The following is a 27,599-nucleotide window of genomic DNA, read 5'->3' as shown; positions in this document are numbered from 1 at the left end:
AAATCGCGGATAAAACATGTTTTTCTTAAAACAAGGTTGATTTCATACAAACTTATAGCTTCTACAGGAGTGAAAACCTTTGTTTCTCAACCTCATAGCTCGTGGTCAGTCTACCTCGGATGGTTTAGACATTATAGCCGATAATCTAAATCCTTATGGAGAAATACTGTTGACCGGAAGTTCTGAATCCCTACTCCGTGTTACGGAAGCAGGAAGTGTGACATAGGCATATTGTCAACATTTATGTGTCCACCACTCTACTTCATCCAAAACAAACCAGAAAAGAGACTCAAAGTGCTAAATACCGGAATTATCCTTTAAATAAAGGTGATTGTGAGAACTTAATTGAACATACTCTCATACAGAACTGTCTACAGTAATCACACTTTTATTGTTGTTTAAATTTAATTTTAAACAATTTTATTGCTGTTTTAACAAATTTTACATAAAAGCACCAAAGTCATGCATTAATGCAGAGAGCTAGCCTAGAAATCCAGACCCAAATGTGAAAGATTAAGGGTCTGACATTGAGTAATGAAAATCGGCCAACTCGAGGGGCGGCACCAAGCATGCGTTTGCCAATCTCACGGCACGCAATTGGATAACACTACGACCAATCACTGTCGTGATTGGGCTGTCACTAGCGCATTGTCATCGGTTTAGCTAATGCCAGAGTAACTCGCTGAGCAAATAAAAAAAACTGTGCTCTCGTGAGATCTCTGGATTTCCAGCAGAGAGCTGGGAAAGATGTGCAAAAATGCATAAAAGTGCATAAATCACAAATATATCACATGGAATGGATTGTCATATAATGGCTCATACAACCTACTTGGCTACAACCTACAATGGCTTTGGATCTACCTATTTGCATTACAATTGTGTACAAAAAAAACAACAACCTGATTTGGACCTGAGGCTGTATAAATAATTTTTGTCTGTATGTGTATGAGAGAGAAACTCTGGCCTCCTTTTGTGGCTTCTTTTATTCTCTATAAAATGTCAATAGAGCAAAGATAAATAAATATATATGTTGTGTGTGTGTGGCACAGACGGCCAGGGACTGGGACTATTGGACTATGGGCAACAGCAACAGAAAAGGTCCAGACAAATCTACTGAGAGGTAAGAGGTTCCTCCTTTTGAGAATTGCATTAATACTTGCAGTGGCATTAAAGTATTTATTTATTTATTTATTTATTATGTTTTTAAATCTTACTACCCAATGCATTTTACTGCATTCTAAAACATTACAGGCCTATTGTATACTTTTGACTCCACTACTTATTATAAACACACATCATTCCTCAGGATAAAAATCAAACTTGTCAAAACTAAACTGAACAAAGATGATTTAGACTCCAGTTTCAAAAGACTCATAATTCAATTCATGTTTATTTTGAGCCCCATGAGCAGCGTGCTGAATTCGTGTTTGCAACCTGAATGAAATATAATATAGTATAAAATAATGTTTATATTTTTTAGATTTTTATGCTTTCTAGGATATTTGACTTGTTTTTAAGCAATTTAGAAAAACAACAATAATGTAACAATAATGTTAATAGTGTCCTGAATATTATTTCTGACATTGCAGATATTCAGCTCAGCACTGTACATGCAGAATGAAAGGTAAGAACAGTGTTAATAAAATTATGATACAATCAAATCTGTTTAATATGTATTAACATGCTATAGGTTTTTTAACAGTATCCAAAACACTTTTTACTTACCAGTGTGTCTTTTTCAAATAGCGTCTAAACCTGCAAGAAAAATAGTTCTTCTTGGAAAAACAGGAGATGGCAAAAGCAGCAGTGGAAATACAATTCTCAATAGACAAATATTCAAAACTCAATCTTCACCTGAATCTTTAACGGCTGAATGTAAATCAGGAGTTGCGATGGTTGATGGAAGAACAGTCACAGTTACTGACACACCTGGAATCTTTGACACACATCTTAGTGAGAAAGTCATCAATTATGAGATTATTAAATCCTATACTGAATGTGCTCCTGCTGTTGATGCCTTTGTCATCGTTCTAAAAGTTGGAAAGTACACAAGACAGGAAGTAGAGATTCTGGATAAAATATCTGAATATTGTGGAGAGGCTATCTTTAAACATGCAGTGGTTTTATTCACTCATGGTGAAGATCTAGAAGGTCAAACCATCAAGGAATTTGTGAAGAAGAGTCCAAAACTGCAGGAGCTTGTTGATGAATGTGGAGGCCGCTGTCACGTCATTGATAATACACACTGGAATGACTCTGGATTTGGCTACAGGAACAACAGGGTTCATGTGGAAAATATGCTGGAGACCATCGACAAGATGGTGCAAAAGAAAGGCTGCTTCACTAGTGAGCTGCTGTCAAGAGTAGAGGAAGACATTCAAGACGAGATGAATGGTATGGACACTATTCGTTTGACTCCAGAAAAGAAGCGAGAGGCGGCAAAGAAGATTGTTCATAATAAATATCTCATTAGGCTTGCTGGAGTGGCTACAGGGACTCTGGTTGGTGCTTTACTGGGCATCGGTGTCGCAGTGGCATGTGTCGTGCTTTTACTGAAAGCGGCTAAAGCAATAAACACAACTGTTAAAGCTGTAAGCACATTAGCAGGAGGAGCTACAACAGGAGCAGCAGCTGGTACAGGAATCGCTGTCGGCGCCATATTCGGAACTGCAGCTCTTGCAGGAGCGATCGGAGGAGGAATCACTGGATACAAAGCAGCAGGAGAAGCTGATTCTGTGCTTGATGCCATTAAGATGTCAGCCAAAGCTAACCGTGAGAATGCAAAAGAGGCTATTAGAAAGGCAGAACAAATTCCTTCTAAAGTTTATAAGAAGCTTCAATAGAATTATTTATTATGAATGGCATACAACAAACTGCTGTTGTAAATTCAATATCTCCATTTATATTTTATAGAACATTCTACATGCATTGTGTACTCCGACTGAAATAATTTCCCTGCGAAAATTTGAGCAGTTATTTCTTTGCTTTTTTGAAGTTTTCCTGTTTTAAAATTTTTAAAATTCCAATGTTCAACCACTGCAAAAACACAATGTTTGAAACAGCATTACTAAACATACAATCTAAAAATCTTTCAGTGATTGCTTGATTTGGACATATACCAAACTAAATGACTAAAAATCCAACAGTTAATTTTATCTAAAATGTACACGTGTTATTCATTCTCATATCCATTTTCATGAACATTTTGAATCGCACAAACAAATTGTATGTTTAAGATATGCTTAATGTTTCTGTTACATTTCAATGAACATATTCAAGGACACTTTTCTTTTTTTTTTTATATTGATCAGTTTCAATATACTCAGTATATCCTCAATATTCTTCATCTTAAACAACAATGACATTTCAACACAAGTTGGACACAATTAATAATACAAACAGGGAAATCTGTTTTCCCAGAATTCCTTGACAGAGATTGTATAAGGAGAGTAAATGAGAGTTATTTTGTGTATTTTTGCACAGGATTATTATCTGTTATTGTTTAATGTGGGATATGTTATTGATTAAGCTGCATGCTTCATTTGAAAAGCAATAGTGCAGTGATAGTTACACATGTATGCATGCGTTTTTAGTGGATTACTCGTATTGTTTTTTTAATTGATTTCTTCAAATTATTTGAGTTAATTGAGTTTAATTGATTTCTTCAAATTAAAAGTTGTTACCTCAACTTTTTAGTGTACTCATTTTTAGTGGTCATGGTACTAAATGTAGTTATTCAGATTTACTTAAAATTTTACTTACAATTGCTAAATTCATAAGGTATAAGGTAACATAAGGTTTAAGGTTTATATGATCTTGCTAACCTTTCTGAGCCTGTTTGGGTTAAATTGATTTTGCGTGTGCCTGTAATTACTAGTGACTGTTTCATTTAGTTCATGTCTCATACACATTTGTAATCTGTCTCTCTCTCTTTTTTTTTTTGCATTGTGGATAAATAATTTGTCTTCAATAAACTCTTTGTTTTGACTGTGTCTCTCTGTCTCCTTCATGGTCATTATGATCTCTACTGGGCCAAACTGTTCATCTCCAAAATCCTCTAAAAGGTCAATAGAATAAAAATATTCATAAAATGTCCACTTCCAATATTCTAATAACATTTCAATTTTTCTGAAATTAAACAAAGCAATAGTCACAACTCTATTGCACAACTCTATAAACATCAGCAGTTTACATGAGGACATCTTTTGAAATGATGCTATTATCAAGCTCATTTGATCAAACAAGATTAATGTTTTCAAGAAACACGAAGCAACTAACAACACAAATTGATCAGACTTACTGCTGATTTCTCACTTATGTTAAAGGGGTTTCTCAAAACTCTAACAGGATGGAAAGTGCTGAATAAAAATATTCTCAGGAAACCATGTTTGATTCTAAAAAATGACCCAGTTTTAAAAGTCGAGGATGAACTAAATAAATAAGATTAAAAAAGTTTTATTGTAGGCTATCACAATTTAGTTGTCTACAAACTAACTGAAAGCATTTAAGCAGAAGTCTTTAGATCAATATTTGTCAGATCATCAGAAACAAATTCTGTCAAATGTGTCCAATCACAGGTGCATCACCATAATGATGACTTCAAACCAAATCATTATTTTCAATAAAACATCAACATCTAAACATCTATTAATTCTCAATAAGATCTTCTACAGACGTCTGACAGAAATAAAGTCAATCTGGTTAGTAGTACAGTAAGTGAAGATGGTAATGCTGTTAGTGGAGTTGTTTAATTAGTAAGGTAGGAAGGGGGGGGGGGGGGGGGGGGCGTGGGGGGGGGGGGTTCACCTGCACCCAAAAGATATTTTTTTAACCCAGTTTTTTTCCGTAAGGTGTCTAGAAAATGAATTTTGATGTTCCCCACACAAATTATTGGCCCATATGTGATTTTTTGTATCATCTTTTGTGTCCGTGCTTGATTTTCGGCTGTGAAAAATGATAACTTTAAATCTACATAGAATCTGAACAATACATCCTACAGCCACTACCATGACTACCATGTGATGTGGCCCTTCTTCTTCGTGGTACAATCAAGAAGACATACAGAGAGTCAAATTCTCTTCCTTGGCCTCCCACAGCTGATGATCTGTTCATGTCCTCGGATGACCTCCTCCCATCTAATCTCACGAGGTTCCTGACCCTCATTCTGGTGATGCTGACTTGGAGAAGAGTGAGAAGACAAGATGCCTTGTGCTGTCTATAAGTCAGGTATGACAACTCTTCACTTTGATATATTTTTTGCCTTTAAATATTGCATATGTTTTATTTTGTTTACACTATAGTTGCTTGAACACGTCAATGCTAATTGCTTTCTTTATTATTTCAGGACATCTGCCGTGCTGTGACAAAGGGAGAGTGGAAGTTGCCTAAGCATATCCTCCTCTGTACCACTATACGTCACCTTTATCACAGTAAACTACTGACTACTATTCTCAGTAGGCTAGGTCACTGTGAAACTTACGACTTGACTTGGAACTTGAGACCGCTCTAACCAAGGCCCTCAATGAGGTTTCCATCTCTCTCGGTCCACAAATTATTACTGGTGAGGGAAACTATGTGTTTCATCTCGAGTGGGACACTCTGAACAAAATTATGACAAACATTCATGGCTCAAATGTGGTGAACTGGACCGGTGGACGTTACAAGTACCTTTAGAGGCAAAGGGAAGGTTGGGCCTCTGAAAAAGCTACAGAGTAATCCAAAAAATACCATGCAGCCCTCAAGTGAGTATTGATACATTGTGACTTTGTACTACTATAATTATTTATGTCCTCAGAAAACTTGGTGATCAGTGGTCTGTGGAGCCAGATGTGGTGGAGGACATCGAGGCATTTACATGTAATGTATGGCCAGGCCCGCGAAAAATCTGTGAACAACATGCGCAGCATCATGCTGAAAAAAATGACTGGAGAGGATGAGACGCTTACCACCAGATCCAAGGTGGATCTGTCCCGGCTCTGCAGAGACAACCTGGTCCCACACATCAACCATGTCAACCGCCATCTACAAGAGAGCAGCCACACCGATATTCTGGTGTCCCAAGCCCCATGATCCTGGGCAAGGCTGGGAAAAGACTGAAGAGGGCACCCTGGAACCAGTGTGGTCTTGTGGACTTATCCTCCCCACTTTACTCACTGACTTGCTGGAGGAAACAGTCGATAATAGGCATAATTGCCCTTGACCTTTTGGCCTTTGATTAGAATCACTTTTTTCTATTCAGTTTATTCTAATGTGGATTTGTTATATCCTATAATATATATGCACGTATTTGACTATATGAGTGGTTTTCTGTTTTGTTTCAATAAATATAATACCAATATAACGGTTTGAATAGTAACTCCTTATTATGGAAGATGTTCATTTGGACCAACATGTGACAATATTTCAAGTAGGGATCATCAACATTTGCTTATTAGACATCTTAAAGACTGTAAAAATACAAAAGTTAGAAAACATATATCAATAGGGTCCATAAGGAAGGAGTTCAGTGATCCAATGTCACAGATTTTTTACATTTTTTTGCGTTTATTTGAGTTTTAATGCGCCATACATCATCTAATCATGACAATCCTCATATCTATTCCTCATGCAAAAACGAAGAGAAAATGGGATGGATTGTGTCTGTAGGATGTATTGTTCAGATTCTATGTAGATTTAAAGTTTTCATTTTTCACAGCCGAAAATCAAGCACGGACAGAAAAGATGATACAAAGAAAATCACATACGAGACAATAATTTGCGTGGGGAACATCAAAATTACTTTACTAGACACCTTAAGGATTACAAAAAACTAGGTTAAAAATATACCTTTCATTTTTCAATATTTTCTAAATATTATTCCTCTGGTGATATCCTTGATAGGAAAACTTACTGATAGAAACACAATCATCCATGGTTTCTCTGATCATCTTGTTCTTTTGAAGAGAGTCAGGGCACAATAAGGCAGTGCCACAGGCAGTGCCTCCTCAAAAATGAGAGAGAAAATTAATTTTGGAATTAAAGAGTATAATGCATAAATCATACACATTGTTTACTTGATTAGAAATTTAATAAAGTGATGCATTTGGCAATTTTGTATGCACTATGAAAGTTTGAATGCATTTAAAGTATGAACCAATGTATTATTTTCTTACACTTCATAAGAACTGTCCTGTCAGGCGCTTCACTGTGTGAAAGTTAAAATTACCTTACAATCTACGCAATCATTAAAGACATTTCTCCTTATAAAAAACCTTTTTGGCATAAAGGGTTCTTTAACATTAAGTCAAGAACTCTTGAGTTTTATCTAAAACTTCACTGAACCTTTTTTTTAAGATTTTTTTTTAAAACAGCCTAATTAAAGAGATTTAAATGTCTTATGTTTGAAATTATTTCTTTATTTACATTTTTAGTTTAATTGATAAAACATGCTTTCATTTTAAAAAAAGAAACTGAAATCAGCAGGAAGTTATGCAAACATGGAAATGAAATCCTGTTTACATTGATCACATCCTGCATGGTCACTAATGAATGTCTGATTATACTGTATCATGTGAATCTGAACAGCACCACCTGTTTACTCCACCTCCTTTTCAAATAAGAAGCCTGATATTAAATTAAAATCGTAAAGGATTTTCTCTTTGTTTATTGTAACTCCATCCATTCTCCAAACCACTTGTCCTATATAAAGACCAGATAACGTTAAACAAACATTCTTTTAATGTTGCTGGAAGATCATTTGTTCATAACTTTGAGAGAACCTTGACAGAACGTTAGTAAAAGTTATGAGAATGTTGCCTGTTAGCTGGGTACCAGCTTCTGTTAGGAATGCTCATTCTTACGATTGTTTTAAGAAACTTCAAGACATTTTTTTTTGTCAAGTTTTTAATGTGTAATTATTACTGTGATTTTTGATATTATACACGGTATTATTTGTAGTACTTTGTGTATAAGAAAGGTGCATTACAAATAACATGTATTATTAAAACAAACACAGTCCAAATGATTCTTATTAATGCTTTAATTGACCGTTAATTTGAATGACAAATACATTTATATTTTCCAGAAAATTGACATCCCTAATTGCAATTACACTGCAGAGGGAAAATATACATATAAAATCACAGACACTCACAAAGACTGGCATACACAAAAAGACAACATTTTGGCCTTACATGTTTCCTTTTTATCCTAGTTCTCAAAACATTAAGAAATAAAAACTCTACTCTAAATAGAAAAAGTTGCTTAATGCTTAAACACTGGAGAATAGCAAGTGCATCAAGATAGAAATAAAGATAACCAAACTAGAAATTACTTTATCATGAAAACCCAGAATATATTTAAGAGACAGTACTCACAGTGCTTCACTTTTTCCACATTTTTTCACTTGTTCCAAAATGGATAAAATTCATTATTTTCCTCAATTCTACAAACAATACCCCATAATAACAATGCGAAAGAAGTTTGTTTGAACTCTTTGCAAATTTATTAAAAATAAAAAAAATAAAAACACACACACAAAAATCACATGTACATAAGTATTCACAGCCTTTGCTCAATACTTTGTTGAAGCACCTTTGGCACCAATTACAGCCTCAAGTATTTTTGAGTATTATGCTACAAGCTTGGCACACCTATTTTTGGGCAGTTTCTCCCATTCTTCTTTGCAGAACCTCTCAAGCTCCATCAGGTTGGATGGGGAGCGTCGTTGCACAGCAATTTTCAGATTTCTCCAGAGATGTTCAATCGGGTTCACGTCTGGGCTCTGGCTGGGCCACTGAAGGACATTCACAGAGTCGTCCCCGTAGCCACACTTTTGTTATCTTGGCTGTGTACTTAGGGTTGTTGTCCTGTTGGAAGATGAACCGTTGCCCCAGTCTCTGGAGCAGGTTTTCATCAAGGATGTCTCTGTACATTGCTGCATTCATCTTTCCCTCGATCCTGACTAGTCTCCCAGTTCCTGCCGCTGAAAAACATCCCCACAGCTGATGCTGCCACCACCATGCTTCACTGTAGGGATTAATGGTTTTGGCCAGGTGATGAGCGGTGCCTGGTTTTCTCCAGACATGACGCTTGCCATTCAGGCCAAAGAGTTCAATCTTTGTTTTATCAGACCAGAGAATTCTGTTTCTCGTGGTCTGAGAGTCCTTCAGGTGCCTTTTGGCAAACTCCAGGTGGGCTGTCATGTACCTTTAACTGAGGATTGGCTTCCGTCTGGCCACTCTACCATACAGGCCTGATTGGTGCAGAGCCGGAGAGATGGTTGTTCTTCTGGAAGGTTCTCCTCTCTCCACTAGTTATGACACTGAAGCTTCAATGTGCGTATCACACATGCGACACAATTTCTAGTGAAGCCCCGTATCGGGGTGTGTATTGGTTTACTAGAGTCACTTGATCGACGACAAATGAAGCCTCACTTTCTGTCCAATCACGTGCACGTTTCACTTTGGGTGTCAGAAGGCTCGAACCCCAGATCTTATTTAAAGAGTCATTGTTGGCTCAGTCTGGTTGATGAGTTTGTGAGGAGAGAAAATGAATTTATTTAATGAACAAATAAAACACAAACATGTAAGACTTATTTGTACACATAACATTGAAACTATGGAGTGTATTGTGGTTGCTTCATCTGCCAGAGCTTCTAACACAGGCTTCTGGCTGCTTTATTTTAAATAAGCATCAGATGGCGCTGTTCTCGACACTCTCGTAGCTTTGAATCTTTTCCCGGATCAGTCAGGGGAAAGCCTCAGTGATTCATGAGGCTTCATTTCCCCATCCCTACTCTCCACAGAGAAACACTGGAGCTCTGCCAGAGTGACTATCGGGTTCTTGGTTTCCTCCCTGACTAAGGCCCTTCTCCCCCGATCGCTGAGTTTGGCCGGGCGGATGGCTCTAGGAAGAGTGCTGGTGGTTCCAAACTTCTTCCATTTACGGATGATGGAGGCCACTGTGCTCATTGGGACCTTCAATATTCCAAAAAAATTTCTGTACCATTCCCCAGATCTGTGCCTCAATATAGATAATTCATTGGACTTTATGGATTGGTTTATGCTCTACATGCACTGTTAACTGTGGGACCTTATATAGACAGGTGTGTGCCTTTCCAATCATGTCCAATCAACTGAATTCACCACAGGTGGACTCCAATCAAGTTGTAGAAACATCTCAAGGATGATCAGTGGAAACAGGAGGCTCCTGAGCTCAGTTTTGAGTGTCATTGCAAAGGCTGTGAATACTCATGTACAAGTGATTTTTTTTTTTTTTTATATACATTTGCAAAGATTGCAAACATACTTCTTACACGTTGTCATTATGGGGTATTGTTTGTAGAATTTTGAGGAAAATAATGAATTTAATTCATCTTGGAATAAGACTGTAACATAACAAAATGTGGAAGAAGTGAAGTGCTGTGAATACTTTCCAGATGCACTGTATGTCTATGATGAAATAACATACTGAGCATTATAAACTCTCGTAATTCCTAGTAATCTGTGTTTATATGTCCAGTTCTAGGTTTTGCAGTTCGACATTTAATTCATCAATAATCTTTGTTAGCTCCTCTTTTGTCTCCCTTATTTTTTTCACAAATCTCATGATCTCAGACTGCAGCTCTTGCAGATTTCTTGCATTGTTAGTTGACCCAGGGGTTTGGTTGCTTTCAGACTCTATATTGGTTGCTGCAATTTCTGATTCTTGTTGAATTGCTATTGAAGCATAATCTCTGCGGAGGTTGTGAATTTCTTTGGCGTCGAGGGCAATGAAGAGGATGTCAACAGCTACAAATAGTCCACTCAAAACCCCTGTTGCTGCTTCAGCCACACGAACGGCTCTTGCAGTCTGAGCTGCAACTCTCCCAACACTTGAGACTTGAGTTAAACGGACAAGCTCCGCAATCCCCCCCAGACCTCGTCCAAGTCGAGCCCCGACATTTGTCAAATCTGCCCCAGATTGTGCATTGGACCACGATTCCCTGTTTTCAGAAAACACGTTTTGAGTTTCCACTGCTATTTGGATGTTTTGGATGCAGCTGCTTGTGGAGGTAATTTTTTCTTGTATCTCTGTAATGATTATTTTGATCTTTTGGTGGTCTGTGCGCTGGTTAACCATCTTCGTTATGTTACTCGCACCAGATGTTACACCACCAGCTACCGCTACACCGATTCCCACTCCTGTTACTATCAGAGAAGCTCCAAGAGTGAATGGAGAGAGAATAAGCCCAACTATAGATGTGATTCCTCCAGCCAATCCTGCTACACCTCCTGCAAGGCTGCCTACGGTTGTGTTGTAGTGGACCTTCTCCAAACCATCAGCCAGCTCTTCAAGAACATTTAGACTGTTATAAAGCTCTTTAATAGTTTGTGTGCTCTGAAAAAAATCAAATTTAATGAAATAAAAATTTAGTTTGACGGTTCAGTGTTTTGTTTAATTTTATTGTGCCCTCGTCTAAAACATGGTTACTTTATGACTTTTGGAAAACATATGAAAAGTTACATTTTAATTACTCAACTCACCTTTTCATAAAGGTGTTTAATGATAAAGGGCCTCATCAAGATCTCACTGACAGACGGGCGGTTCGCTGGATCGGTCTGAAGTGTGTCGATTACCAGCTGACGAAGGTCCTCAGAGAAGGTTCTAGGAAGAGCTTCATAGGAGCAGGTGAGTATCTTTGAAATAATCTCAACTGTGCTTCTTCCTGTAAACTAAAGACAGACAAAAATATGAGGTCACTAGTTGGTAAAAATCAATTAAAAAATGTTATCAGTGTGTTCAAGTTTTTCCTTAGCCCTTGTCAAGATCCAAATTAGACTACAGTGTTTGATTACTGTAATCAAGGGGTTTTCAAAGTGTGGTGTGTGCCTCCCCCTGACATAGATTTTTTTTAATGGATCGTTCACCAAAAAATGAAAGATCTGTCATTAACTCACTCTTGTGTCATTCCAAATTCATGAGACTTTCGTTCGTCTTCGAAACACAAATGAAGACATCTTTAATGAAATCAGTGATTTCTGTCCCTCCAATGACAGCTACGCTACTACCACTTTGACGTTTCAAAAAGTTCATAAGGCTACGTTCAGACTGCAGGTTAATGTGGCCCAAATCCAGATCTGTTTTCATATGACAGTGTGAACAAAATCAGATGTTTTCGATTTTGATTTATGACACAACAATATGTGGTCCAAAATCAGATACAGGTCTGATGTTTTGCAATGGATCCTGATCGGAAATATTGCGACAAAAATGCGATTCCATCCTATCATTCCTGAAAGAGCTGTTGGATGGCAGATGCACATCACAAAGATACATCCATGCTCAAAGTATACATGGCAGCTATCGTGGTGTACCACGCTCCTATAGCTGGCCAATCGCTTGGGAAACTCAACCCAGTGGTCAGATTTCTCAGGGGGGCCAGGAGGCTAAATCCGCCTCTTCCCAACATGGCCCCTTCCTGAGACCTGACTATTGTCCTGAGGGAACTAGATAATCGGTGACCTGCAGGCTCTTTCAGTGGACGATTCCTGCCTCGAGTTTGCGCCCAACGACAGTATAGTTGTCCTTAAAGTGGAGGTCTCCTACAACAAGTTTATATGAATCAAAGGTTAAAAAAAGGTTTAATTTTCTCATAATATACAGGGTGGGCCATTTATATGGATACACCGTAATAACATGGGAATGGTTGGTGATATTAAAGTCCTGTTTGTGGCACATTAGTATATGTCATGGTCACCACCAATCTTGAGGAGTTTGCCCCCTCACATATACTAATGTGCCACAAACAGGACTTTAATATCACCAACCATTCCCATGTTATTACGGTGTATCCATATAAATGGCCCACCCTGTACATTGAACATCACCACATTTTTCAATTATTCTCTAATGACTTGATGGATGAATAAGTATCTCTAAATCTAAATCCCTCCTTTCCGTGAGCCTACTCTGCTCTGATTGGTCTGTTGTGATTCTACCGCTTACAGCGCCTGTCGGAAGCTAAACACACATTACCATAACTGAACTTCAGCTCCGTCCGGAGGCTTTCTAAAGCTCAGCGATTGTACACACAGTAAAGACAGCAACAATGTCCAATGGTGAAACATTGAAATAACTAGTTATTCCACCTGAAACTCCATTGCATTGTCGACTTGAGCAGGACGTTTCTCAGTAATATACTTATTATTTTGAGGACGTGGTGGAAATTTAATGTTTTATATTTTGCAAATTCCTATATTCAGAGAATCTTTTATCAGAATGTATGTATGTGTATGACCTTTGTATATGTGGCTGGACAATAAGAAATGTGTGACTAATGTATACCGTGACAGGAGGGCCTCTATTCAAGGATGCAATATGATGAACAAGTCAAAGAATGTTTCAGTTATGGGTGGAAATATTTTCCTTGGCCTAGAAAGATAACATTTTGGAACTCAAAACTATAAAGGATGAAGGATGCCCTCCCATCAATGTCTCACTCTGCAGCCACTCTGTGTGACTGTACGACTGCTGGCCTTTTCTTGCAAGAAAATAAACCTCAAAAACAATTGGAAATGTTTGTCTCTTATTCAGTGATAGAAAATTGTTTGCCACCACAAGGAACATTATGAGATGTTGCAACTATACACAACAAGAACTCCAGTGTTAAATGAACTCTCCTGGGAGTTTAAATGGCTCCAGAATCAAGAGTATTAAAGTGTTAAAATATGAGTGTTAAATTAACACTTAAGAGTGTTAAAGTTAATGAGATAATTAAGTGATTAATTGAGTGATGATTGAGCATTATTGAAGACATCTGATGTTAACAAGCAGAATCACCAAAGGAGAAAATATTTTTTTAAGCCACCATTATGGAGATCAGTGTTTGCTTTATTAACATTAGATTTTGTTTGGCTGCTGTAACCAGGGGGTCAGGGATTCATATTAGTTTGAAGGTACCCCCGGGCGCCGCCATTGGCTAGCGGACCCCCACCTACTGTTAGCATCCCATTGACTCCCATTCATTTTGGCGTCACTTTGACAGCGAATAACTTCACTTCTGGGGCGTTTAAAGACTCCATTTGTCCATTATTTATTTCTAAAGAAACACGAAAAGGTATAAAAGGCTTCATTACCTTGTAGCTTACGTTATGGCCCCGTAGAAGCAATTTTTGTAAAAGTAGGCTAACGATTGCGTCATAGCCACACGACTCTCTGTCGCACAGTAAGAAATTACCGGAAGGACGTGGAGGCAAAATGACAAAGTAATTAATCAGAACACCTACTAAAAGTTTCTCCTGTTCCTAGCTCATGGACATCTCCTATTCACACTCTCCGTCTCTGCAAGTTTCGGAAGGGAATGATTCAGATTTCTCTTGGTACAGCCACTAGAAGACAGACGGGTTGCTCACGTCACATCTACGTCGTCAAGCTCAGTTTGAGTCTGCGCAGTACGCTGGACCCCCAGGAAGTAAGAGTTTCTAATTGGCTTTACTTTGTCTCCGTTGAATCTAATGGGGTCGCTGTGTCCATTTCTTTTACTGTCTATGGCTGTAACTGAGTTATAACTGCCAGATGAACTAAGAGAAAAGGTGATCAGGTGAAGTTATTATGCTTGGGCATAATCATCATTTGACCTGAATCACTAAACTCATTTAGAGAAATAGGTTTATGTTGTTGATTACAGCAGCCCTTTGATTCTATAGCATATGATTTTCAGCATTTTCAATATAATCAATAATATTTCTTAAAAGTTTTTCTGATCAAAATATTTTTTTTTTTTTTTTTTTAACACAGACATCAATAATCAGCATGTGAATCTCAACAATGGTGACAATAATAAAGCATGTTGCAGTGTATTCTGGGTGCCACCAATCAAATCTCATTCATGGCTCCCATCATGCATTGCAGTATGAATAAAATGTTATCTTAATTGTATTAGTAATTTCCTTTTCCTAATTGAATATTCTTTTTGTCACCATTGTTGAGTTTCATACACTGAGTCTTGATGTCTGTGTGTGCCTAAAATAAGGATTTTTTTATTATTTTTTATCAGAACAACTTATTTAAAAATTCTTTGGATTACTGCATATTGTCACTGGATCTTATGCTGTAGAATCACTGTGATGCTGTAATCAACAATATACGTTAAAGTCAGAGATTAGGCTCTATATGAGTTCAAGGATTCAGGTCAAATGATGATTATGTTAAAACATAACCAACGACACTTGATCACCTTTTCTTTTTGTTCATCTGTCTGTTATTACTCAGTTACAACAGAAAAACAAAATCTTAAAATTGTTAAAAATGTAAGGGTCAACTGGCCAACTAAAGCAAACACTGATCTCCATATTGGTGACTTCAAATTGTGATTTTTTTCTCCTTTAGTGATTCTGCTTGTTAACATCAGGTGTCTTCAATAATGCTCAATCATTACTTAATTAATCACTTCATTGTCTAATTAACTTTAACACTCTTGAGTGTTAATTTAACACTCATATTTTAACACTTTAACACTCTTGAGTCTGGAGCCATATTACTCCAAGGAGAGTTCATTTAACACTGGAGTTTTTGCTGTGTAATTCCTTATTAACAAGCCATCAACAAACCTGTGTGTATATTTCAAATTTATTGAGGTGCACATGCAGGAACTGTATGTGAATGACTGATGTAACAAATGTTTGTAAAACAAATCTTGCATCATCCTTTATCTTTACACTAAGTAGTAAGAAAGACAGACAATCTGCATTAATGGGGACAGTTTTAGGTCATAGTGGCCCACAGCTGCTAAGCAGAAGTATTCAGCAAGACAGTAATAACGTGAGTTAGCTGGTTAGCCAGAAACGAACACAATATAAAATACGGTAGAAAATATATACATCAATAATTACTCATACTTACAGGTTGTGATTCTGAGGAGCAAGCTGGTCTAAATAAATTGGGCACTGACCCATCTTTCAAGAGCAAGCATTTTGCAAATCCCGCGTTGAAATTGGACAAGCAGTCGTAGGTTAAGTTGTTCTTGGGTTGGACAATGTACAACTTAAAGGCAGGGTAGGCAGGATTTTTCTAAAAAACTTTTTTCCCAAATTTGTTTAAACTGTCTTATTATACCAATACATAATTAAAATGTAAGTACTCTGAAAAAGAGAGTATAAAAATCGAGTGTCTGTAGTCCTCTAACGACAGTTGTAAACACAGCTCATTATTTCCATTCACTCCCACCCCCTCCCTTCTGAGCTCCTTCCAAAGCCACACCCCCAAAACACATGAACGCACGATGCCGACCGTTCAGCTGGAGGACACGTTTGCCAGCGCATGCAGTGACATCATGTCAGAATCACATGTAATAAAATACCTAACTTCATCATTATGAATATAAACAACGTTACACTCCGGTGACAAGTAGCCTACCTTTCTACCTTACTAGTTCCTTTTTTTTGCATTGTTTGCCTCTGACTGTATATACTGGGAATTTTGACTGCTCTTTCTCTACCATAATTGTGATTCTTCCTAGCTTCCGTGCCTCTTCGCCTCCTCGAGTCAAACGGGTGAGCGCATGTGGGCGGCTCCTGTAGCGGCAGGGGTGGTAGCCATGGTAGCGAGGGAGAGTGACAGTCGCCCAGCCAATCATTTCATTCATTCTGAATGGAAATAAGTAGCTGTGTTTATTGCGTCCTGAGAGGACTACAGACACTCGATTTTTATACTCTCTTTTTCAGAGTACTTACATTTTAATTATGTATTGGTATATAAAGACAGTTTAAACAAATTTGGAAAAAAAATGTTTAGAAAAAAACTGCCGACCCTACCTTTAAACCAGCATTATGCATATGTATCTTCAGTGGGATTTGAATTACAAAAGACTTGTATAGACGGTTCAGAGTCGAGTCTATCTTTTGGGAGTCCAGACCTTTATTTATCATGCTCTTTCGACTTTACAAATTTAGAGAACGTTTACATTCACAAACACACACTGCATGAAAGGGAATAGATGAAAAACTATAATAGGGACACTTGAGGATACGTCCCTAAGGTACTTTCTCCCCTCTACTGAGGGAGAACAGAATCCACACCAGCTTTGCCCTCTTCGGGCCCTTAGGGTGTACATAGAGCGCTTTAGCCAATTCAGGCAGTCGGAGCAGCTGTTTGTAAATGCCAATCTAAAGGGCTGCCAATCCCGGAGCACAGACTGTCCCACTGGATAGTTGACGTTATAACGCTACCTCACAAGTCCTTAAACTTGCAGTGCCCTATTAAGTTGTGGGCTACTCCACCAGAGGAATGGCCTCCTCTTGGGCCTGGCCTAGTGGAATATCCATCACTGATATCTGTGTGGAGGCTGGTTGGTCCTTGCAGAAACCATATAGAAAATGACATTTCCGGTTACTGATGTAAGTCGGCACTGCTGCTTAATTGTGTTTTAACACAATTTTGTACCATACCATACAAATGAGTGGCACAAAAAACAGGAGTGTTGAATAATTATGACATAACTACGTATATTACAAAAAATCTTATATAATGACATTATCACCTTTGCCACTAAACTGTTATAGATAAAAAAAAACGAATTCGTAAATTATTAAAGAGTGCATTATTACAGGGATTGATTAATTTTTTATTGCAATATATAATTTATTATTTTATGAAAGCTTAACATTGAACCAAACATACATTCAAACCAAAATATATTCAGACACCTTCAACATTTCTTACATTATCACAGTTTATTCGCTATAGTTTAGAAAATGGTAATAAAATATGAGAAGAACTCAGATTTAAACTGTGTTCAAATTCATCTTGATAATGTCAGGTAACTTTGAGCAAAACATGGTCAGGTCAAAGTGTCTGAAACATTTTTGGTACCAAACATTTTTATACATTTTACTGGTAGTCACTGTATGAAGAATGTTTGGGTATAATATGTCACAGTTTACTTTATTTTGCTCTCCTCATTTACATAAATGAACTATAGTGTCCTGCACCCACTAGTAAAAAAATATCACAAATCTGGTGTCTGAATCATTTTTGTTTGACTGTATCTGATCGAAGAATATCTTACCGCACACTTCCGCATGCACATCTCATAGATGACACACCCCAGACTCCAAATTTCACTGCGAAAAAGCGAAGGTTAGATTTTCAGTGTTCATTCATGGAAAATGTATAATAATAATAATATAAACATTGATAATGTAATATTTTATTACGATTTCTCATCATAAGGGTTGCCATTCAAATTCTCAGGTGCAACATATGAGAGAGCTTCAGTTTCTGCTGTCTGTGCATTAGTGGAGCTGATAAAAACAGAAATACATGATTCAGATCATAATGCACACACACACACACACACACACACACATATGGACAATTCCTTTTATTACGTGTTATTTAATGTACAAGTCATGTCTTGAATCAAAGTAGCACATACAGTACCATTCACGAATTTTTCCAAACTCTCCAAGACGAATGGTTCCACACGCAGTGAAAAATATGCTCTGCCATAAGAAAACACACATTGATTATGTTATATCTGCAATATTAGTTTGAAATAATAAATGGTGATTATTCTCATGCTTAATTGATTATTAATATGAATATTTTGTGACTTTCCTAAATTAATATAATGTTAATATATAAAAATGCATTTAGCAAATAGAGGTGAATATTATTTCATGCCAACTTTAACTGTATTGGATTTATACCTTGGGCTGCAGGTTTTTATGTAGGATCTGTTGATCATGCAGGTGCTTTAATGCCATGCAGATCTTCACAGTCCAGTCCAGAATCTGTAAAGACATAAAATATTAAATTAAAAAAGTGGAAAATATGATTGCAGTAGTTTATAGTAATTATAGCAATTTAAGCATGTTCCTTCTTAAAGGGATAGTTCACTTTGAAATTAAATTTGGGTATGTTTTAGCTTACCTCAAGGGCATCCAAGATGTAGGTGTCTTTGTTTCCGCAGTAGTTTCAATTTTGATATTTTTAGGTCAAACCGTTCTTGTCTGTCAGTCATATAATGCAGGTCTATGGTCACTGTCTCAAAGAGCATGCACAGAGAAGTCCAAATTAAACAATTTCCCATCGTAAGTACACATTGATGGCCTAAGACACGAAACGAGTGGTTTGTGTGAGAAAACGAACAGTATTTATATCGTTTTTACCTCTTGTACACAGCCACGTCCAAGTGATCTGAGGGCGCGCGCGCTTCCTGGTGTGTGACGTGTGCGCGCGTTCTGGCTTAGTCTGCGCAAGCGCCGGAAAGTGTACAAGAGGTAAAAACGATATAAATACTGATCGTTTTCTCACACAACCCGCTCGTCTTAGGCCATCAATGTGTACTTACGATGGGGAATTGTTTAATTTGGACTCTGTGCATGCTCTTTGAGGTGGTGACCATAGACCTGCATTATATGACTGACAGACAAGAACGGTTTGACCTAAAAATATCAAAATTGAAACTACTGCGGAAACAAAGACACCTACATCTTGGATGCCCTTGAGGTAAGATAAAACATACCAAAATTTAATTTCAAAGTGAACTATCCCTTTAATTAATGCCACAGCTACACCAAGCTCTCCCTCAACTTCCACACATTCATCATTCACAAACTGTTCACTCTCCTCTGAGTTTAATCACACTGTAGGTGACTGGCCTCATACCTATGGCGTTATATATGTGCCTCATTCCTGAGCGAGTAATTGTAAGTTTTGAGCACAGAGAACTATATTTTGCAAGCACATTACATTATATTTTGAACAGAAATGAACAATCGCAAAAAAAAATGTGTTTGAGCAAAGCAAAAAATGATTCCGTGCTCAATAAATGTATTTGCTTGTTTGCTATTATCCATATTAACGTCCAATAATAACCCCTCTCACGCAGTTTACTCAGGTGCTCTCTCACAAACTTATTCTCTGCGCTCCTGTCAAGTCCCTCTCTCTCTCTCTCAACCTCTTAATTCTGTGCGCGCTCAACTCTTGACACACACGCTCGCTCAACTCGCAACAGCGTTACAAGTGTGCCGCAAAATCAACCAATCGGAAAATGAAAGGTCAATTGTGATTGGCTGTTGGTCTCCAATCAAATCGCTAGTAGAACCAAAGCCTGTCTTGTAGAACTATCCATATATATCCATGTATCCATATAATCCTTTATTATTTGATATCTATGGAACTATCTACAGCAGTGGTTCCCAAACCTGTCCTGGAGGACCCCCAACACTGCACATTTTCTTTGTCTCCCAAATCAAACACACCTGATTCAACTCATCAGCTCATTAACCCATGTGATAATGAGCTGATGAGTTGAATCAGGTGTGTTTGATTAGGGAGACAAAGAAAATGTGCAGTGTTGGGGGCAGTGGCGTCATGCCCATTCAAAGTGAGGGGGCACGTGCCCCCTCAGATTTTTCTTCCCTGATAATTTTTTTGTCACAACTTTATTTTTTAAGAGCACCTTTATTATGCTCCATAATATACCAGAGCCTATAACGACTCAAATGTATTCTTCTGGATGTGTAATAAACTATTTTTTACAGTCTATGGTAATAAATCGGTCAGCATCAGCCCGCCCCTTTTTCCTATGGTGTCTGTGTATATAAAATCTAGAGAGCTACGCGCGTTGCGCTCTAGAATCTTTGCTGTGTATATTCAAGCAACTTACTCGTCTCGCTAGCAATGTTTTACAGATGGTTTTGAAGTGGTAAGTGGGCAAAGCAACAAATCGGCATTGAATTAGTTATCAGATGATATTAAAAGGTAGTGGGATTATAATTTGTGGTTGACCTGGAAATTTAAACTTGATCAAAAAGTTATGGATTTGAAATTAGCTGCGAATTCAGAGCATTAACTTAAGTTGTGTCAGTGTAACGTTATCGATAGCTAGCCTAGTCTAACCGTAAACTAGTTGGCTAACGTTACTGCCATACAAAGCCATAGTAACGTTATCTGATCGGTTTTGAAACATCTGTTCTGTTTTGTCTTGTGTCAAAGTCTCAAGGTGGTTCAATTGTTTTCAGTTTCATAAAACGAGGGTGTTAAATTTGTTGTAGGCTAACTGCAAAATCCAACCTAACGTTATCAAGGCATCGACTTGATGTTTCTCCCATAGACTGTTATTAATAATATAATAATGAGCAGTGTAACTACAGTATTTTAATGATTTTACTAAAGTAATGTTACAATATTAACCATTTTCAAATAAACAGGGTAGTGTTAACCTTATTCAGCACTGAAATCTGGCAAACTTCTTTCAAAGTCCTTCATCACATATTAATATTAAAATAACTTAATTTCAGAGCACCACAAAGTCAGACCTCAGCACCTTTATGTACCTTTAATGTAAGATCGTTCTTAGGTCACATACCAATTTAAAATCATAACATAAAAACTGCAATGGTACTGTTTTTAAAATCATGTGTAGTAGGCCTAAGTGTACAGTAAGTGTGTGTGTAAACATGCTTTAATAAAGTAGACTTCAAAAGCTTTTGAATTTGAGCTTACAGTTCTTTCATCAACCTGTCTTTTACATAAACTTACAAAATAGATACTTTAACTTAGTCCTCAGATAGAGGAGGGTTGCTGCTAGCTCCGTTAAGGTATTTCTGTCCCTCCCAAACTGCTTTGAAATGGTATGTTTAGCAGCCAGAATTTAAAAATTTTCAGGGGGAGAAACCTCCTGACCCATCCTAACATGATCCAAATCACCCGTCAGAAAACAATTGCAACGTCTCAGATTGTGCCCCCCCAGAATTTTGGCTTGCGTGACACCCCTGGTTGGGGATCCTCCAGGACAGGTTTGGGAACCACTGATCTACAGCATCCAGGAAGCTTACTGAAAAAAAAAAAATCGAAAAAAATAACTGACTACACCGAGACTAATGGATTAAAACACATTTTGGTAAGTAATTTTTTTAAAATTATTATTAACTTAAAAGTGTATTGTTAGTTTTGTGTATTATAAATTATAATACATTATACATTAAATACATTAAATTATAATACATTATAATACATTATAATGGTGGTTTTCTTTAGATCACAGACATTGCAGACATTAGCCAGTTGGAGGGCAAATTTTGTTTAATTGTTCGGAAAATGTCAGTTTTAAGAGTGAGGTCATTGTGTGAGGTGATTGACAGCTATAGGCTATGTGACAGAGGAATATTATGACACTCCTCCAGAGATTCAGCTTATAATTTATAATGCTGTTGTGTTGTTTAACTTACAATATTATATCTCCTATTGTGACTAAAGTGGTGTGACATTTAGGTGTTGCTGTTCTGATGACATTCTGTGCTAGCATTAGAATGCAAGTCAAACTAACTTTAGTCACAATAGGAGATATAATATTGTAAGTTAAGCAACACAACAGCATTATAATACACAAAACTAACAAGGCACTTTTAAGTTAATAATAAAAAAAAAAATACTTACCAAAATGTGTTTTAATCCATTAGTCTCGCTGTAGTGTTATTTTTTTCGATTTTTTTTTCAGTAAGCTTCCGGGATGCTGTAGATAGTTCCATAGATATCATATAATAAAGGATTATATATGGATATATGGATATATATGGATAGTTCTACAAGACAGGCTTTGGTTCTACTAGCGATTTGATTGGAGACCAACAGCCAATCACAATTGACCTTTCATTTTCCGATTGGTTGATTTTGCGGCACACTTGTAACGCTGTTGCGAGTTGAGCGAGCGTGTGTGTCAAGAGTTGAGCGCGCACAGAATTAAGAGGTTGAGAGAGAGAGAGAGGGACTTGACAGGAGCGCAGAGAATAAGTTTGTGAGAGAGCACCTGAGTAAACTGCGTGAGTGGGGTTATTATTGCACGTTAATATGGATAATAGCAAACAAGCAAATACATTTATTGAGCACGGAATCATTTTTTGCTTTGCTCAAACACATTTTTTTTTTGCGATTGTTAATTTCTGTTCAAAATATAATGTAATGTGCTTGCAAAATATAGTTCTCTGTGCTCAAAACGTACAATTACTCGCTCAGGAATGAGGCACATATATAACGCCATATATACCCAGCACACTCTCATTGCTCCAACGTCGATGTCAAGTTTTGGTTAGAATAAACCAGAAAAGGCAGTACACTTACTACAAGTAGACAATCAATTGATATTTTTTTCTCTTGCTTTTCTTGCCATAACAAACACAGTTACAGCATCCAGAGAAAAAACTAATGTAGAAAAGTCAAGAGTCAAACTACACAACTAAAGGAAACTCTGATCACCATAATAGTGACTTCAAACCAAAGTATTATTTTCAATAAAACACCAACAACAAAACCTCAAAACCTTAATTCTCAATAAGAACTTCTGTAGTCGTCTGACAGAAATAAGGTCACTCTGGTTAGTAATAAGTGAAGCTGCAATGCTGTTTGTGGAGTTGTTTAATCCTCCTCTGCTGAGATCTTGAGAGATGTAATGTGTTGCCATGCATTTTACCCTCTTTTTGCAGTGCTGTGCTAAAATTCAACATCTGACTGACATTGGAGCTTGACTTAAAACAATCGTTGGGTTTCGACGTCAACCCGACTTTCATTTTCAACCTCAGTCTGACTGACTTTGGATTAGTTGAAGGTCAACGTCTTTACAACATCATTTTTATTTCTTGACTGAGAAGCTGTTTCACTAAAATATATGCAGAGGCGGACAGAGTACACAGCTTCATTACTTGAGTAAAAGTACAGATACCCCTTGCTAAATTTTACCCAAGTACAAGTAAAGGTACTACAGTCAGATGTCTACTTAAAGGGATACTTCAGGATTTAGCATTAAGCTTTGTATTAGTAGAAAACCTGTAGTATTTTCGAATTACCATGCTTTCCACCCTCATATCCCCCTGAGAGGAGAGATTTATGTATTTTTTGTCTGGAAAAAATCCTCAGATGACGCAAAAATCGTCATATTGCGTCATCAGATGATTTTCTGTCCAGAGGCTAAAGACTACAGCCAGTAGATGGCGTTGTTCCGCATGTTTTCAGCCCGCCCATACAGGGTGGGATCTCACTCACAGAATGTACACACAGTCAGCCGTCTTTCTTTGGAAGCTAAGCTAGCAGGCTCTTGTTCTGTGGAGAAAGCTGAGTAGTAGGAGAAAGCTGAGAAAGTAGGGGTTACCATCCTCCATTTCCCGGACTTGTCCGGCGGGCGAGATCGTTCAAAATGTCCGGGATTCAGCTTTTGCGTTCTGCGGTCGCCATTCATTGTTTACATGCACACCTTTTGTTTCAATCTAACTGAATTCATTCTGATTGGTGAATCTGAATGTAGTGTTTACATAAATGCTAAACAAGTGATCGGTTGATGTGCGTTTTAACATTGCTAAGAAAATTCCCGCACCTCCTTTGCGAGACCGGCGCGTCTCAGTAATGACGCCACCGGCCTCGTGCCGTTCTCCCGCGGCCGTCAGCCTCGTCCTGCTCGCCACAGTAAACATGATGAATGCCGACTGTAGAACGCAAAAGCCGAATCCCGGACATTTTGGGCGATCCCGAAATCCCAGGCAGACTCGTCACGGAGACTCACTGGTAGCCTAACCTTGTTTTAAACTGCGCTCTCTTACCAGTAGGCGTGGCCTCCTAGGGCAGCGAAGCAAGTGCATTCTGGGAGTTGTTGTCTTTCATCCACATGAGCCAAAAATGGCTTTTCTCTGTCTAGAAAGCTCCAAATTAAAAAAAATCTTCACATTTCTTCTACATAAATGACCTATTTTAAATACACATTCATCTTTCCAGAGGTGAAGTATCCCTTTAAGTAAAAGTACTGAAGTACTTGTTTTTAAAAGTACTTGAGTATCAAGAGTACAAGAGTACATTTTCTAAATATTGCATTACTACTGCCACAGTGCTTACATTGGTAAACACAGCAAACACTTGAAGCGGAAACTATCATTAACTTGTTCAGAAAATTGAAATAGTCTGGCGAGGTGGGGCCACGGGTTGGCACATTCCCGGGATGGACCTGCTGCGTCTTCATCCATTGTTTCGTCCATGGTTTCGTCTCTTATCTAAATCTGACCATGAAGGTGATTGCTGATAGGCTGTCCCAATCAGTGGCGCCTGCACAATCCTGCACAATCCAATCACGTTTGAGAGGGAAACAACAAATTGAGGGTTTCGGAGATTTTTATTTTTTCCTTTTTTTTAGAAGAAGTAACGGGTACCCACGGTTATGGATAGAAATGTAGTGGAGTAAAGAGTACAATATTTGCCTCTCAAATGTACTTGAGTATAGTCATGAGTACTCCCCAAAAATGATACTCGAGTAAAGTACAGATCCCTCAAAATTGTACTTAAGTACTGTACTCAAGTAAATGTACTCCGTTACTGTCCGGCTCTGAATATATGGTACAATAGGGAAGACTATTACAACTTTAATTTCTTGCCAACTTTAAAGATTCAAATAAGAAATACAACCTAACAACATATAAACACTGCAACAAAATCCCAATATTAGTTTATATTTACAGATAACATGTTAAATTTGTAGATAAATGCTTTAATTTTGGGGGGAAATGGGGAAAACTGTTAGTTTAACAGTTAGTTCTCAAAATCATGGTAACGGGTTAAATTTCACCATCTGTAAATCTACAAACATACCTCAGAATTTATAACTGTTCCCTCCAATTTAAGTTTTGTTATCTCTGCGATATCTCCACCCTCACAGTGATCCAGTAAAAGGTAGAAGCAGTCACGATCTGAAAGCAGATTCATTCATCACAGTGTGCTTTAAAATTATTTATTAATATTTACACCTACGTGTGAATACTGTATAGCCCTGGATGTAGATTAAGACGTGTTAACAAAGTGTGACTTTTAAAGTTTCTTTTAACCTCTGATGATTTTCTTGTGATGGACGATGTGTGGATGATTGAGCTTTTGGAGAAAGTTTGATAGATCATCCTAAAAACAGACACAGGCTGTGTATCAGAATTTCTGTCTTTCAATTTAAATATCAAGTATCCATCTTACCTGGTTAGCATTCAGCTCTTTAATGACAAACTGATCACCACCTTTATTTTTCACCAGCATCATCTTGTCTTGTTCACTCACTAGTTCATAACCTTGATCTTTTAGAACTGACTGTTTGCTCCCCATCTTTGAAAGTTTCTGTAACTGTTTAAGAAAAGCATTGGTAAGAAGATTCACAGACATTATTATTATTATATTTTTATTAAACAGGTCATGCATTTAATTTTTTAAAGACCATAACAAACAAATTGTTGATGGTGTCAGACCAGTTTAAAATGGAACACCAGAATAAGTTTTTATGATTAAACTGTAAAATTAATTCAGCTATTGGTACTCAGATGCAGTAATGAATACTTCAATAATGTTGGTACACAAAAAAAGCCTTTTTTTTATTCATTTAATTTAATTAATAGTAAAATTCCATCAAATTGAATTGAATAATCCATACGTAATTTAATTGAATAATTGAGTAAGGATTGATGGAATTTCACTATTAATTAAATTGCGAAAATCTTAAAAATAAAGGCTTAAATTGTTTTTGAGTGTAGCTGAAAGAAAAGTGGCAAGTCATTCATCTATTTTTTAAATTACTTCTCCCTCCTGATCTCTCTCTAATTATAAATAGTGATTTTAAAATTCAGAGACAGTTTAATTTGAAGTTAAATTAAAGTCCATCCTCTGCTTGGAGACAGCCTTTCCCTTCTGCTGGCCTCCATATTAGTCAGGGGGCCAATTCTGAAAAGGGCTTCCGTTAAGACTTTTGCGGACATGTTTTGGTACAAGCTGTCAACCTATTTTTTTAGTTAGAAAACACCCATAGGTAAGATATTAGGGTGGTTGTCAAGCTGAATTTTTTTTTTTTGTGACTTGTACAAGCAATTTCAGGCCAATTTTTTGGTTTCCTGCTCAACACGACATGCCAACAGTAAACGTTGAATATCTCCACAACCACAAGGACCATATTCATAAAAATTAGGGATGGCCCGATACCGATACTGGCATCGGAGATCGGGCCGATACTGTCCTCAAATTCTCGTACTCGTACTCATAAAAATTCGCCGATACCACGCACCGATACCACGTCCATTTTGCGAAACGAAACTGGCCGCCGCGAGTGCTTTGTCGAGGTGAACTGAGGCATAGACGCGCGAGCTGGTAGAGCACATGCCTTAGTTTAAACAGACGAGACATCAGTGGAAAGTTTGTTCAGTCGGATGTCAATGGCAACGAAATTAAACGAGGCATGTAGCTTTAGCTTATTATTAACGTTAACTGACGAGAGAGAGAGACAGAGAGAGAGAGCGAGAGAGCGAGCGCACTTCTGTTGAATGCTCTTGATTGCTGATCGTTCACTCAGCACATGTTATTTGGATGGAAACTAAATCGTATATGTAGCCTAAGTAAAGTAAAACATGAACTGTTACCTGACTGAAGTATAACGAGTGGTTCCCTACGTTATTACAGGACGTGTGCAGGTTAAGAAGTTTCATGAACGCAAACATCCGAAGCGCGCGCCCCACAAACCAGCGTCTCAGCGCGAATACTGAATTAAATTGTCTTTCACGTCTTGCGCTTGTACGGACGAATTCACACACAATGTAATAACGCCCGTCTTGGTGAGTATCCTATAGTAAACA

General features: G+C 37.5%; 3 protein-coding genes across 6 annotated transcripts in view; 2 read left to right on the top strand and 1 right to left on the bottom strand.

The window, feature by feature from the left end:
* The window catches only part of LOC309492456 (GTPase IMAP family member 7-like), a 57,285-nt gene that overhangs the window by 5,743 nt on the left and 23,943 nt on the right, over positions 1 to 27,599 (top strand). For 2 of the 4 annotated variants that reach the window (XM_082161447.1, XM_082161446.1), the window contains exons 2-4: positions 1,050 to 1,120; positions 1,590 to 1,624; positions 1,747 to 3,987. In XM_082161447.1, coding sequence (XP_082017573.1) covers positions 1,077 to 1,120; positions 1,590 to 1,624; positions 1,747 to 2,843 — 1,176 coding nt within the window. In that variant the 5' untranslated portion in view covers positions 1,050 to 1,076 and the 3' untranslated portion in view covers positions 2,844 to 3,987. Of the gene's footprint in view, positions 1 to 820; positions 1,128 to 1,589; positions 1,625 to 1,746; positions 3,988 to 27,599 lie in introns of those variants that run through there. The other 2 variants (XR_014203539.1, XR_014203540.1) reach the window with 2 other exon arrangements.
* Positions 1 to 27,599, top strand: part of LOC309492511 (uncharacterized protein) — a 147,553-nt gene that overhangs the window by 102,773 nt on the left and 17,181 nt on the right. The window lies entirely within an intron of this gene.
* LOC309492436 (uncharacterized protein) overlaps positions 10,404 to 27,599 on the bottom strand; it is a 111,310-nt gene continuing 94,114 nt past the window's right edge. Inside the window, exons 4-12 of the mRNA XM_082161408.1 lie at positions 25,963 to 26,106; positions 25,824 to 25,893; positions 25,591 to 25,688; positions 18,669 to 18,752; positions 18,400 to 18,461; positions 18,174 to 18,260; positions 18,026 to 18,080; positions 11,505 to 11,693; positions 10,404 to 11,358 (exon numbers count right to left, since the gene is read on the bottom strand). Of these exons, the coding sequence (XP_082017534.1) occupies positions 10,489 to 11,358; positions 11,505 to 11,693; positions 18,026 to 18,080; positions 18,174 to 18,260; positions 18,400 to 18,461; positions 18,669 to 18,752; positions 25,591 to 25,688; positions 25,824 to 25,893; positions 25,963 to 26,106 (1,659 nt within the window). The 3' untranslated portion in view covers positions 10,404 to 10,488. The remainder of the gene's footprint in view (positions 11,359 to 11,504; positions 11,694 to 18,025; positions 18,081 to 18,173; positions 18,261 to 18,399; positions 18,462 to 18,668; positions 18,753 to 25,590; positions 25,689 to 25,823; positions 25,894 to 25,962; positions 26,107 to 27,599) is intronic.

This window comes from Leuciscus leuciscus, assembly GCF_965113295.1.
Source record: "Leuciscus leuciscus genome assembly, chromosome: 2".
Classification (NCBI taxonomy): Eukaryota; Metazoa; Chordata; class Actinopteri; order Cypriniformes; family Leuciscidae; genus Leuciscus; species Leuciscus leuciscus.
The sequence above is the reverse complement of the archived record's forward strand: the minus strand, read 5'-3'. Positions and strand labels throughout refer to the sequence as shown.